Genomic DNA, 15,682 nt, shown 5'->3' on the forward strand with positions numbered 1-15,682 from the left:
CTGTTAATATGGGCCCATGATATAGGTTACTGTGCTTTAAATCCCACAGGTAATGCTTAATACACTTTAGTAATTGTGCCTCTAAATTAAGATAGATAGATAGATAGATAGATAGATAGATAGATAGATAGATAGATAGATAGATAGGAGCCGACTCTGTGGGTGCTGTCGGTGTTTGAGCACCCCTAATATTGAGAAAATTCCTTGTATTGTCCAGGGAGGGGTTATTTCCACCGGGCTTAGCACCCCCAATAATTTTTAAAAGTTAGCTCCTATGGATAGATAGATAGATAGATAGATAGATAGATAGATAGATAGATAGATAGATAGATAGATAGATAGATACTGATGTGAGTGCTGTCTATTATAATTATCACTGTATAGAGGTGCTGAATATACATTGTAAATTCAAGCTAAGGCCAACATTTAAAAATTCACACTTTCTGCCAGATCTGCAGTTATTCCTCTGCATCACACATGAATCTGTGTATTACAGCTAAACCCAAGTTTGGTTTTGTTTCTAACAATTAACTCTTAAATCCCCACTACACATCCTAGGATGGAAGGGACATTCTTTTGCACATTCCACTTTAATTCTGTATATTTCATTGTCGCCTGTTGCCTTCAGAGGACTTGAGGTCAAATCTATATGTTCAATTATATGGGTCCATTTATTAATATAAGTATGTATCCTTGAGGGTTTTAGTAAGCTCATGGATAATTTAAATGCATACTAGGCCTTGGTGCCAGTAAATATAAGGTTACATATTATTCATGGTTTATTTTGCTAAGGGTACAGCGACTTTGAAGACTGGTATCCTACATTTAAATGATCATATTTGTCTATGGTTAACTCTTTAAGGGGTCCTTTTACTAAATTGTGGTGCACCCTTACACATGTCTTTCCCATGCACTATGGTCATTTTTATCACAGGCTAAAATGGCCCATTTTCTATGTTTATTTTGTATTAATGGTAATGCACAGGGCCGCCGAGAGGGGGGGGCAAAATTCCCCGGGCCTCCAAGGGGGGCCCGGTGCCAGGGTCAGGCCGCCGGCGCTGCAGTCCCCGGTCTCACCTGCTTGCCTCCTCGGCTCCGGGCCCCCTGCATTCAAAGCGGCAGTCGCAGATCGCCTCTCTTCTGGCCTTCCCTCCCTGTGTCCCGCCCTCACGGAAACCGGAAGTTACATCAGACGAGGGCGGGACACAGGGAGGGAAGACCAGAAGAGACGCGATCTGCGACTGCCGCTTTGAATGAAGGGGGCCCGGAGCCCTGGAGGCAGGCAGGTGAGACCGTGGACTGCAGTGGCGGGGGGAGCGACGGGAGGGGGGCCGCAGCAGCAGGGGGAGCGACAGGGGGCAGCAGCAGCGGGGGGGGGCGGAGGCAGGGCAGCCTTGCCCCGGGCCCAGCCTAGTCTCTCGGCGGCCCTGACAATGTACCAATGTTACCATTAGTGTGCAACCATTCTTTTAACTTACAATGTGAGCACCTACCGCCACCATTTTGTAGGCAGTAAGAGCTCATGTGACATTCCTGCGCTAACCAGTTATCATGCAGTAATGTAGATGTGCTAACCAAAAGTGTAGCCAGGTTGAGGCAATGGGGGGAGTGGACAGCGGATTGTTGACAGTGACGGTGCATATTTTTCATGTGATAGATCTTGTGAAAAATAGGCTCCGGTGCCCTCAGAAGTCCGTTTGGGAGAGCGGTCACTCCCCTGGCAACCCACCTAGCTACGCCTCTGTTGCTAACTGGTTAGCATAGGAACTCCCACTCTCCGCCCATGGCATGCCTCCTTAAAAAAATTCAAACTATTTTTAGTGTGTCCAATTGTGCTCTGGTGTTTTGCTGCACTACTGCCTAAAGCAGCTTTGTAAAAGAACCCCTATTACTGCATCCTTGTAGTGTCTGAAATAATACAAATTCTGTTGTTTTTACCTTGATGTGTTCACTGGTTCACAGGTAAGTGGGAGGAGACCACTACTAGATTATTCATTTCAGGGACATGTTTCTATGTTTCTATAGTATCTGAATTAAAGAGAGCTTGGGGCAAGTACATAGGATCTCTAAGGGAGTGATAGGGAGAATAGATGGCATGGATGGACAGACTAGATAGGCCATATAGAGGGGCATAATCGAAAGGGACGCCCAAGTTTTCCTGAGGACGTCCTCGCAGGACGTCCTGGCGAAGGGACAGGGAAACCCGTATTATCAAAACAAGATGGACGCCCATCATTCGTTTCGATAATACGGTCGGGGATGCCCAAATCTGGAAATTTAGGTCGACCATCTCTAATGGAAACCGAGGATGACCATCTCAGAAACGACCAAATCCAAGCCCTTTGGTGATGGGAGGAGCCAGCATTCGTAGTGCACTGGTCCCCCTGATATGCCAGGACACCAACCAGGCACCCTAGGGGGCACTGTAGTGGACTTCACCAATTGATCTCAGGTGCATAGCTCCCTTACCTTAGGTGCTGAGCCTCCCAAAACCCACTACCCACAACTGTACAACACTACCATAACCCTTATGGGTGAAGGGGGCACCTATACGTGGGTACAGTGGGTTTGTGGTGGGTTTTGGAGGGCTCATATTTACCACCACAAGTGTAGCAGGTAGGGGGGGATGGGCCTGGGTCCGCCGGTCTGAAGTGCACTGCACCCACTAAAATTGCTCCAGGGACCTGCATACTGCTGCGATGGACCTGCGTATGACATTTGAGGCTGGCATAGAGGCTGGCAAAAAATATTTTAAAGAATTTTTTTGAGGGTGGGAGGGGGTTAGTGACCACTGGGGGAGTAAGGGGAGGTCATCCCTGGTTCCCTCCAGTGGTCATCTGGTCATTTATGGCCCATTTTTGTGTCTTGGTCATAAAAAAAAAAGGACCGGGTAAAGTTGTCCAAGTGTTCGTCAAGGACGCCCTTCTTTTTTCCATTATGGGTCGAGGACGCCCATGTGTTAGGCATGCCCCAGTCCCGCCTTCGCTACGCTTCCGACACGCCCCCATGAACTTTGGTCATCCCCGTGAGGGAAAGCAGTTGAGGACGCCCAAAATCGGCTTTCGATTATGCCGATTTGGGCGACCCTGTGAGAAGGACGCCCATCTTGCGATTTGTGTCGAAAGATGGGCGTCCTTCTCTTTCGAAAATAAGCCTGATGGTCTTTATCTGCCTACATTTTCCTCTGTTTCTAGCTTCTCTCAGATGTCTATTTACAGAGGAGGAATCCATCATCATATCACCTGGAGACCAGCAATGAACCTCTGGATAGCTTCTACTTCGGTGCAGGCCAGGGATAGACTGACCATTGAGACAATAGGGCTGTGCCTGAGGGCCCACAGCAGTAGGGGACCCACTCTTCCCTTCCTTCCATCTAGTTTAAACCTTTTGATAGGTGGCTAGGAGCCCATGACCCTTAGTGCTTGGGAGACCAGACCACTGTCAGTCCTTCTCTGGCCCAGGCTCCACCCTAGGACTGCCCCGGCACTATCTGAATAGCATTGGGACAGTCTCTAATGATTTTCTGTGGCATTATCTCAATAATTCTACTGAAAATCCATGGATGGCTATAGTCAGTGGCAGTTATTAACATCTTCAGTCCTTCTGTGACTGTTCTCTTGTGCTTGACTGCTTAAATATTAAATGCTTTACTTTTTGTCTATTTAGATTGTAAGCTCTTTGAGCAGGGACTGCAGGGCCGTGCCGACACGGTAAGCAAGGTAAGCATGGCAGGAGGGCGCCATCCTCTGGGGGGTGCCCCGCCGCACCATGCTTACCTCGCCCTCTTCTCCCCCAGATCCTTGTCCTTTTTTTTTTTGTTTAAATTTACCTCTCCGGCGTGTGGCAGCGTAGCATTAGTGAGGAGGTGGCACTCCCCCACCCCGACGTGTCAGTCTCTTCCCTTCGCTCGGTTCCGCCTTCTTATGACGTCAGAAGAAGGCGGGACACTGAGCGAAGGGAAGAAGACACGTCGGGGCGGGGGAGCGCCGCCTCCTTCTCACTAACGCTACGCTGCCGCGCGCCGGAGAGGTAAATTTAAACAAAAAGGAAAAGGATCTGGGTGGAAGAGGGCAGGTAGAGTAGCGATCGTTTTCGGGGGGGCTTGCCGGCGGGGCCAACTGCAGGGGGGCGCTGGAGACCCTAGGCACGGCCCTGAGGGACTGTCTTTCTTCTGTGTTTGTACAGTGCCGCGTACACTTTGTAGCACTCTAGAAATGTTAAATAGTAGTAGTAGTAGTTATCTGGGTAGCTGCTGCCTTCAAATGTTAGGCCCATTGTTTTTAAGGAACAGTATCGAACCAATGATGCATTCCTCTGCAGCATTAGAAATGATTGTCAAGCTGTAGAAAACTAAACTATCATAGACAATGGTTGAAGTTATTTACTAATGGAAGAAAGGACCTGTACTATCTCAAACTCCTGTACTACAACATCTTTTGTAGTTGGTCCTTGGAAGGGTCTCATAAATTATAAAAGTGCTATGTTATTTAATAGGAAGAAAAACATATATATATAAGGCATTGATATAGTGATACAAAAAACAAAACAAAATTATGATACCACAATCTTTCTTGTTGACAATTTAATTATTTGATTTCCCATGAAGCGGGCTGGATAACATGAGTAATGAGTAAGCACTAAGTGCCTCGTAGTTTGAGCTGCAATTCTCTAGAGCCCTCTCATTTGAGTACTCATTGATGCAGCTGGAGAAACTGAATGAAGAGGAACATTGTCCAGTGGTTCAGCTACCGAGAGGTTCATATTCAAAAAGTCGCTGGACAAGAAAGGTAAACTTTTAAGCCGAATATCCCATTTGGAGTGGAGGAGTGGCCTAGTGGGCTAGTGGTTAGGGTGGTGGACTTTGGCTCCTGAGGAACTGAGTTCGATTCCCGGCACAGGCAGCTCCTTGTGACTCTGGGCAAGTCACTTAACCCTCCATTGCCCCATGTAAGCTGCATTGAGCCTGCCATGAGTGGGAAAGCGCAGGGTACAAATGTAACAAAAATAAAATAGATACTACTGGAGATTCTACATGGAATGTTGCTACTATCAGAGATTCTACATGGAATGTTGCTATTCCACTAGCAACATTCCATGCAGAAGCCTGCGCGGCCACATTGGTGATCTGCAAGGGCCGACTTCTACATGGAATGTTGCTAGTGGAATAGCAACATTCCATGTAGAATCTCAAATAGTAGCAACAGTGGAGGAGTGGCCTAGTGGTTAGGGTGGTGGACTTTGGCTCCTGAGGAACTGAGTTTGATTCCCAGCACAGGCAGCTCCTTATGACTCTGGGCAAGTCACTTAACCCTCCAAAGCCGCATTGAGCCTGCCATGAGTGGGAAAGAGCGGGGTACAAATGTAATAAAAAAAAAATCTAAAGTTAAGCAGCCAACATTGTCTGGCTTTCTTTGGGCAACCTGTTACTAGGACAATTTTGTTGAGCCAGCACTGAGAATCAGCACTGATGGCTAAAGTGAAACCAAGACCCAGGGACATCTCCAGCAGCACCTTTTTTTTGACCTCTTAAAGGTTCTATCCAAGCAACTTGTTGCCCAGACAAAATTGGAAAATGTGTCCAGTCAACGGGGCAGAGAGGTAGGTGGAATGTCAGCCATTCGGCTTTATCCAGCTGATTCCAAAAGTTTACCAGACAAATCCTGTGAATATTTATTTATTTATCTATCTATCTATTTTCCTTTATTTCTGGGTTGCCTCTGGTGATTTCAGTCATCCATCCATTTTTGGTCAATATGGGTCTTATTCTATAAAGGTTATGCTCCTAAATTTACGCTCCTAAAATGTATGCTCCTAATTTATGAGCATAATTTACGCTCCTAAATTACGAGCATTGCCTATTTTGGAGCATAGAGTATGCTCATAATTTAGGAGCATAAATTTAGGTGCATAACCTCTATAGAATAAGGCCGCAAGGGCCCTGTTTACTAAGGCGTGCTAGCGTTTCTAGCTAGTGACACCTACATATTCCTATGGGTGTCTTTAGCATTAGCACATGCTCATTTTTAGTGTGTGCTAAAAACGCTAGCACGCCTTAGTAAACAGGGCCCTAAATGTGTATCTGAACTAGCTAGGTCTACCAAGAAACCGTCACGCAAGTGACAGCCCCATAAGTTGTTTATGACTTGGTACTTTTGTACAGGGGATACCTTTATCTTTACCTCTTCAACTTGTACTCAAGGCAATTCACAACGTAAGGATGTCTGTGCATTAATAAAACATCAGTCCCGCTAGAATGTTTTACCTTTTTCTTTACTTGCACTAATTTGCCAATTGTTTGTTACGTGCAGGTAAACCCACAGGATATGGATCCAGCAGTAGACGTTCGCACCACAAGGGAATAGTGGATGAATGCTGCTTCCAGAGCTGTGACCTCCGAAGGCTGGAAATGTACTGTGCTCCCATTAAACCAGCGAAATCTGCACGCTCTGTACGTGCTCAGCGCCACACAGATATGCCAAAAACACAGAAGGTAGGCCAGGGATGGAGACTACATCCCTGTCTAAAGAAGGACAGTGTTTCTTAGGCATTAAGGGCGGGGTCTTTTTACTAAGCTGCGGAGAAAAGGGCCCTGCGGTAACAAAGGGGGCCCCTTTTACCGCAGCAGGTAAAAGCCTCCCCCCCCCAAAAAAAAATGGCCATGTGGTAAGATAACTCTTACCACGTGGCTATGTGGCGGGGAGCAGTGAGTGGCGATGCCTGATTACCGCCAGGTTAGCGTCGCACTATAAAACAAATTTTTTTCCAGAGCGCTGGAAATGGCACACACTAAAGCCGGAACTGCTGACAGCGGCCGCATTGTTCTGGGATAGCGTGCAGTAAACCCGCATTGGGCATACCACCACTTTGTAAAAGGGCTTCTAGGTTTCTGGCTCACTTCCAATACAGGGCAGTATGGATAAGTACAGTTTCTTGTCCCATATTTCCCATACTCTCTGAAGTTAGACAGCCATTGGGCATAACCAAATTTCTTTTATGGCCTGCCAATGTTGAGAGATTTGTGAATTTGTCCTGTTAAGAAAAGTCCACAAGTCTTGAAGGTCCCAATATTCAAAGGATTTTTGTTTCTAGCTCTGACAGTTATGCTCCTAACTTGGCCCTTTGAAAATTTACTATGTCTGAGTGCCTAAGTTTAAACTGAAAATTTCACTAAACTCCTACATTGAGGAGCATAAAAAGTGACAGCAGCTGGGGCAGGAAAAAAGTAAGGAACTCAGCCCTAAGTTTTCATCATTAGGCTATAAATCTAGGCATCAATTTTAAGCTCCTGAATGAAGATGGTCTTTCAGCTGAAAACTTAATAGGTCATAAATTAAACTTAGCGATATAAATTTAAGAACTCAGGGGTGAATATCAGGGGCGGATTGAGCACTGTGACAATAAGGCAGTGCCTGAGGGCCCACTCTCCCCTGGCCTCCATCTAGTTTAATTACTTTTAATAAGTGGTTAGGGGCCCATATTGCCCAGGGGTCCAGATCATTGTCAGTCCACCCCTGGTGAATATTCAAAGTAAACCAAATAGGAGAGACTCCTACTAAGTTAACTCATGGTCAGTGAGCCATCCCGAGATATTAGGCGGCACTTACCTGGGTAGTGCCAGGGCAATCTGGGGGCAAAACTGTGGTGGAGCTGGCAGTTAAACGGATAGCAACGATGTTCAGCACACTACCTGGACAGCTAACCAGGTAGCAGGCAGAACCATTAATTTTGCCGCCACACCCCCTCCCTCCAAGCCCCCTCAGGAGCATCTCCTTTGAATCCCTCCTCCAGGATCAGTCCCTCTCCTGCAGGTACTCCCCCATGAGCATTCCGCTCTCTCAATGTCCCCACCCCAGTCCATAAGCCCCTTCAGGCCAACCTAAGGGTATTCCGGGGGGGGGGGGGGGGGGGTCTAAAGTAGTCCATACAGAAGCAATGCCCACTTGCTCCTACCCAAGTTGGGTCTAGGTTCAAAACAGCGGCCACAAGTCTACCACTAGAGGTCATGGCAGTCATTTTGAACATATTTTTAAAGGGGAAACAAAATGATAATGATAGAAAAACAAATAAAATGTTGTTCAGTTTTTCTTTTCAGTTTAAAAAATAAAGCAGCCAATCCCCACCCACTCACTGCTGCCCCACCCACTGTAGGAGGAGTGGCCTAGTGGTTAGGTTGGTGGACTTTGGTCCTGAGGAACTGAGATCGATTCCCAACACAGGCAGCTCCTTGTGACTCTGGGCAAGTCACTTAACCCTCCATTGCCCCATATAAGCCGCATTGAGCCTGCCATGAGTGAGAAAGCGCAGGGTATAAATGTAACAAAAAAATGTATTTAAAATGTCTTATAAAAAAAAAATAAAGTCATTACTTTCTTTGACTCTTGCAATCTGAGGCTGGTGCCTCGTGTTAGTACCAACAGACTTTGCAGCTATGTGGGTTCTTTGCAAAATTGCCCACTGCAGGTGTGGCATCCCCTCCTTCATCATTCTGCAAGTTCCTAATAAAACCAAATAAGACAAATAGGAATCTGCTGGGTAGAGGCAGGAAGGAAACACAACTGAGGTGCAAGTTGTTTCGAATATTGTTTGCTTATTGTTAGGTACAAATCCCTAGCACAGAATAACAGCCATATAGACTATAGAGTTACTCACAGGAGAGAGGAAGGGAAAATGATAAAGGGGGAAGAAAATGGGAAGACAGAAGCAGTGGAAAGGGAAGAGCTAAATAAATGTACTCAGACTCACCGGAGACGGCCCTTTTGGGGGTCGATCTACTGAAGGGAAACAGTACTGTCTACTATAATCTGCTAATTTATAAAGCGTGTGTAGTGGGGAAGAAATGCATTTTAGTTAACTGGACTCAGTTAGAAGCACCATCGTTTTGGCAATGGTGCAATAGGTGGCACCCGCTGTTACTATTGGAGTTGAGAGATTCCTACTACAAACCTAAAACACAACGTAGATTCTACCTGACATGGGAACCGTATATTAATATTCTGGCCCCTAGGGCCCGAAGTTCCATTTTAAACCGACTAAGCCTGGATCCAGCAAAGATAGCTAAGAGACTTGGTTAATACAGTATCAATTTCCATGGGTTAATGGAGACATGTTGCTGCCTGGAATGGGGTAGAGAAGGGAGGGGTGGTATGGGGGGAGGGGGGAGAACCTTAGAGGGGTAAGGCGGGGTTGGGAGGGAGGATGGGGGTAAGGGGGGAGGTAGGGTGGGAGTTATTGTGGGGGAAAAAAGTGACGATCAATGTTTTTGTCATGGTTATCGGTCATTTATCTGTTCATGTTGTGTTCTGTATATGACTTATGCATATTGTATTATTTATACTGAGTCATTAATAAAATTGTTAAAAAGTAAATGTACTCAGGCTAAAAGGGCCTCGACATCTTATGATTTATTGAGAATTTGCTATACTGCTTCATTTGCTAAAGACAAGTCGAAGCAGTGTACAATTGTAGATCAAAAAAAAATCCAGGAAAAGAACTCTAATAAAATACTAGGATAGGATTCAACACAAAAGACTCACTCAATTAAAAAAAGGCTAAAACAAAGTATTCCACAGTTGGGATGGCCATCGAACGCTCCATTTATTAATTGAAGGCTATAGTGATCTTGAAAACCTTATAAGACTTTTCAGAATGCAAACACCGGTGTAAATCGTTCCAGAGTGTAGGGGCTAAAAATTAAAATGCCCTATTCCTGGTAATTTCCCACTTCACCTGGAATCTGTTCCCATTTTTAGAGCTTTGTTGCATAATACATTTGACTGCATTTGTTTTAGTTTATTTCAACCAGTTTTCTTGGACCTAAGAAAGCATTTAACATTTGAGCATGAGGAGACGGAATAATAATTAGACTCCAGGGGCTAACGTAACTAAGCCATGAAAAGTCAGCATGCCAGCTTTTTTTGTGGATTGGAATAGGGAAGTAGATGGGGAGTTGAAAAATTGAAAAGCTGATTTTTCTTCAACTGAGTTTCAGTCCACTTTGGAGTCTTAATGCGGTTTGTCAGTCACAAATGCTTTGGGAGACATTAAAAAAAAAAAAAAAAGTCTAAGACCAAAAAAATGTCTTGCTCATAACTTACAAAAAAAAAAAAAATCCATCTCACAGCCATAATCAAACAGGAAAACTGTCTAGATTGCCTGTTTGATATGGCTGTGAGATTGACATTTTTGCACTGAAAATGTCCAAAATGAGTAACCATTTTCCAAAGTGAAACATCCAACTTTTGAACGACAAAAAAAAAAAAGGATGAACGTCTGTCTGGCATCATTTTTAAAAATATGACTACACTGATAAATCTGCAGAACAGAGGAGCAGCCTAGTGGCTAGTGCAGTGGACTATAGACCAAGGGATAACTCTTTGTTATGTAAATGTGATCCTTCCAGGACCTGAAAAATAACTACTGTACCTGAATGTACACTTCATTAGCCTTCAGGCTTGCAGATGTTATATACTTAGGTACAGTCAGTGCATCATTTCTAGTGAAAAAAGTGCCGGTACTCAAATGCTAGACCACCCTTCAGGGGTGGGGTGATCACTGAGGGACCCACCCCACAATAGCCAGGCCCCCTGCAACCAGTCACAGAATCTATGACAAGGCAGAATTGGTGTGTAGAGCCTGAGCTCTTTCATTAAAACTTGGGGACCATGGGTCAATTTTAGCAGACAACAGAAAAGGTGCCGGTACTCAGTACCCCCAAGTACCCCCTCAAAAAAAGCCCTGGGTACAGTAGATATTTTTCTGTCACATAAGCACATAAGCACTGCCATACTGGGAAAAGACCAAGGGCCCATCAAGCCCAGCATCCTGTCTCCGACAGCGGCCAATTCAGGCTTCAAGAACCCGGTAACCCCCCCCCCCCCCAAAAAAAATTTTTTTTTTAATAATGTTCAATGGATTTTTCCTTCAGGAATCTGTTCAACACCCCTCCCCCTTAAACTCTGTAAACTCTCTGGAAGGCATAGAATTATTCAAAAAAGCTGAAATGGGACTTGAAGCTGGGTCTCTTGGTTTATAGTCCATTGCACTAAGCTCTAGACTAATCCTCCAAGCTGCTTGCTGCTTTGTTCAGAATGGCCATAATACCTGGAGCTGAGATAGATCCTGGTTTTCTTTTCCAGTTTCACTTTCAGGGGAGAGGGGGGGGGCAGCAATCACTAGGAATTAAGGAGGGGTCATGCCTTAATCCCTCCGTTAGTCAGCTGCTCAATTAGAGCAACTTTTTGTAATCTGGACATGACTAAAACAAGTCTAGATAAAACAAATCCTTTAAACATGGATGTTTTTTCCCATTCAAAATTCCCTGTTGGACATCATACTTTTGGACCCCCAGTCCCACCCAAAACACACCCGCAACACGTCCCCTTGCTATTTGGACAAACTGCAGTGTGGACGTTTAAATTGTGGCTTTCCAAGATCAGGATTTGGATGTTTTAGCAGATGGACCTTTTTTTAGGCATTTTAAGATGTCCATCTGCTTTGAAAATGAGCACCATGGTTTACTAGGGATGGGCAAATAGAAAATTTTCATTTCATGTCATTTCCCATGTTGTTTCTGGGAATGTTCATTTCAGTCATTTTCATCGGCCCTTACTTTTTGTTAAGTGTGTATCTTATTGAAAGAGGGTGCGCTATTTGGAGAAAGGGCACACTCCTTTGAAACGGCCTACACTCCTTTCCTGATAGCATGTGCATGCACAGTGTTTGCACACGTACTATTGGGAAAAGAATGTGCATTGTGTCAGAAAGAGTGCACTTTTTTTCCGATAGTGTGCACTATTATCAGCAAGTGAAAAACACGCTGCACTTCTGCTTGCTGCTTGTCTACATACACCACAGCAGCGTGCAGTGGAAAAAGCGGGACACCCCTTTCGAGAGCCCTGGAATAGTACATAAAGATGATCTGAAAGTCAAAAAGAATTAGTGACCTCCATGTAATGAAGAAGGACTCTGCAGATATCCAGCTTATGAAGCATCTGAGATGAACCAGAAACGGCACTGGCATTGTTGGAGAATACATACACTGCATGACCCCAAAGAAGGGGAAGAAAATGAAGGGAGGCCAGACAATTTGCCCTCACCTCCAGGTGATTTATGGATTATTTGGCTTCTGAGACTGACCCCTGAACTACCTTATCCAGGTAATGAGCTCCCCAAACTCTAAAAATAGCATCTGTGGTCAAGGCAATCCAATCTGAAGGATCCAAAGGAAATTCTAGGTAACCAACCATCACTCTAGGTGACTGCAAATTGATGCTGTGAGTGAAAGCCAGACTTTGACTGTTGAGAGCAGTAACACAGCAGAGCATGTTTCATGAGGTACATGTGGCAGGGCTGCCGAGAGACTGAGCCAGGTCCAGGGCCCCCGCCGCGGCCCCCCCCCCCCACCGGGCCGCCTCCCCACTACCACTGTCGCCTCCCTCTCCTGCTCCCAGGCCGCAGTGCTGCAGTCCCCAGTCTCACCTGCCCGCCCTCGGCTCCGTCGACAGCCCTCCTCTGTCAGCCATGGACCCCCTGTATTCTAATCAGCAGCACCTCACCTCCGTGTGAAAGAGTCAGGATCGCCTCCCTTCGGTCCCTCCCTCACTGTGTCCCACCCTCGCAGAAACATCAGACGAGGGTGGGACACAGTGAGGGAGGGCCCAAAGGGAGGTGATCCTGCTGCTTTCACACGGAAGTGAGGCGCTGCCGATTTGAATGCAGGGGGGCCTGTGGCGGACGGAGCCAAGGGCGGGCAGGTGCAACCGGGGACTGCAGCACCGGCGGCCTGGGAGCAGGAGAAAGAGAGAGAGACCCCAGCACTGGGCCCCCTTTGGAGGCCCGGGCCCGGGGAATTTTGTCCCCCCCCCCCCCGCCCCGCCCCCCCTCTCGGCGGCCCTGACATGTGGGCCATGATCCATGGCAACCACCATTAGGCATCACAGCCACGGACACCAGAAACTGCAAGTAATCCTAAGTCCTTGGCGCCAAATGGACACAGAAGGCCTGGGTTTGAGACCAAAACTTGCCCACTCAAGCCTGCAGAAAGACTGACCCCTGACAGGTGTTGAACAAAACCCCTAAGTATTTGAGAACTTGACTGGTTCCAGGTGATTCCATGGATTCAGTGAGAGCGTAACTGAAAAGAGCTCCCTGAGTTATTGAAAGATTTTGCTCCTGCTTACTGATTGCCACAGTCCCTGAAGCAGAGAACAAAACGCTGGCCACCAGCAGACTTTAGCAGTGGTCGAAAAAATTATAACATATGTACAGCTTTTTTGAAAAATAATTTGCAGTACAGCATATTATGTTTTTTAAATAATAATAATAAAAAAACACAGAGAGGTTTTTTATGCTGATGAAAGGCAATGGAACCCCAAATGGCAAGGACTATCCGTCTTATTTTCGAAAGTGATGGGCGCCCAGATTTCGACCCAAATCGGGAGATGGGTGCCTTTCTCCCGTGGGCGCCCAAATCGGTATAATCGAAAGCCGATTTTGGGCGTCTTCAACTGCAATCTGTCGCGGAAACGGACAAAGTTGACGGGGGCGTGTCAGAGGTGTGGTAAAGGCGGGACTGGGGCGTAGTTATCGGCCGAGGAGAGATGGGCGCCCTTGGCCGATAATCGAAAAAAGAAAGGCGTTTTTACCGTGAATTTGGGTCATTTTTTACCCTTTTTTTCACGAACAAGTACCATAAATGACCACATGACCACCGGAGGGAATCGGGGATGATCACCCCTGACTCCCCCAGTGGTCACTAACCCCCTCCCACCATAAAATAACAAACTTTAAGAACTTTTTTCCCAGCCTGTATGCCAGCCTCAAATGTCATACCCAACTCCATCACAGCAGTATGCAGGTCCCTGGAGCAGTTGTTAGTGGGTGCAGTGCACTTCAGGCAGGTGGACCCAGGTCCATCCCCCCTACCTGTTACACTTGTGCTGGTAAGTGGGAGCCCTCCAAACTGCCCCCAAAACCCACTGTACCCATGTGTAGGTGCCCCCCTTCAGCCATAAGGGCTATGGTAATGGTGTAGATTTGTGGGCAGTGGGTTTTGGGGGGGATTTGAGGGGCTCAGCACCCAAGGGGTGGGAGCTATGGACTTGGGAGGTATTTAATTTTTTTTTTTTACTTTTTACAAGTGCCCCCTAGGGTGCCCGGTTGGTGTCCTGGCATGTGAGGAGGACCAGTGCACTATGAATCCTGGCCCCTCCCACGACCCAATGCCTTGGATTGGTTCGTTTTTGAGCTGGGCACCTTTGGTTTCCATTATCGCTGGAAAACGAAACCGCCCAGCTCAAATCTGCACAAATCCAATGCAGTTGCCCGGCACAAACCGTATTATCGAAAAAAAAGATGGACGCCCATTTTTTTTTTTAAATACGGTCTGTCCCGCCCCTTCACGTACCCGTGCTCAGACATAGACGCCCATGGAGATGGGCGTTCGCGTTCGATTACATAGTAACATAGTAGATGACGGCAGAAAAAGACCTGCATGGTCCATCCAGTCTGCCCAACAAGATAAACTCATATGTGTATACCTTACCTTGATTTGTACCTGCCTTTTTCAGGGCACAGACCGTACAAGTCTGCCCAGCAGTATTTCCCGCCTCCCAACCACCAGTCCCGCCTCCCATCACCAGCTCTGGCACAGACCGTATAAGTCTGCCCTCCACTATCCTCGCCTCCCAACCACCAACCTCTCTTCCCCCACCTGTTCCGCCACCCAATTTCGGCTAAGCTTCTGAGGATCCATTCCTACTGCACAGGATTCCTTTATGCATATCCCATGCATGTTTGAATTCCGTTACCGTTTTCATCTCCACCACCTCCCACGGGAGGGCATTCCAAGCATCCACCACCCTCTCCGTGAAAAAATACTTCCTGACATCTTTTTTGAGTCTGCCCCCCTTCAATCTCATTTCATGTCCTCTTGTTCTACCGCCTTCCCATCTCCGGAAAAGATTGTTTTGCGGATTAATACCTTTTAACTATTTGAACGTCTGTATCATATCACCCCTGTTCCTCCTTTCCTCCAGGGTATATATGTTCAGGTCAGCAAGTCTTTGTTCATACATCATGGAACGCATATCCCATACCATTCTCGTAGCTTTTCTTTGCACCGCTTCCATTTTTTTAACATCCTTCGCAAGGTACGGCCTCCCTCCATGTGAGATAGCAGGGGTCTACTGAGGCTTCTTCCTCTTTGTGTTTATGTGCAGTTGTTCAAGAGTGTAGCAGCTTTGTTTGAACTGCCTACTACTTGGTGAAAGGTATACATTCCACATGTCTGGAGATAATATATGTTTAAACCCAAAGTATTTCTAACTGTATTTAACTTGCTAATTTTAACATTAAGATGACTTCCCTTCCCCCTTGAGATGCACAGCATAAAGTGGTATACACTAGGCAGACTTGACCTTCATCTGCCTTTTGCCTTAGACATCTGTCTGGCATTGGCCTTAGTTTCCAAATACAGGAGTTGCTGAATTTACATCTGTCTTTTGCTATTTGCGTGACACAGACCATAGAAATCAGTCTGGAATTGGCCTTAGTTCTCAAATAGTAGAGTCACAAAATCTACCTCTGCCTTTTGCCATCTGCGGGACACAGACCATAATTTTCAAATAATCTTGCCCAACTACACTTGCCAACATAACACCTCAACATGGCTGTGGTGAAGGAC

The 15,682-nt window shown here is 46.2% G+C and overlaps 1 protein-coding gene across 3 annotated transcripts in view; it reads left to right on the forward strand.

Moving 5' to 3' along the window:
- The window catches only part of IGF1 (insulin like growth factor 1), a 128,605-nt gene that overhangs the window by 106,814 nt on the left and 6,109 nt on the right, over positions 1–15,682 (forward strand). For 2 of the 3 annotated variants that reach the window (XM_030214587.1, XM_030214589.1), the window contains exon 3: positions 6,309–6,490. In XM_030214587.1, coding sequence (XP_030070447.1) covers positions 6,309–6,490 — 182 coding nt within the window. The remainder of the gene's footprint in view (positions 1–6,308; positions 6,491–15,682) is intronic. The other variant, XM_030214588.1, reaches the window with a different exon arrangement.

Source organism: Microcaecilia unicolor, chromosome 9 (assembly GCF_901765095.1).
Source record: "Microcaecilia unicolor chromosome 9, aMicUni1.1, whole genome shotgun sequence".
Classification (NCBI taxonomy): Eukaryota; Metazoa; Chordata; class Amphibia; order Gymnophiona; family Siphonopidae; genus Microcaecilia; species Microcaecilia unicolor.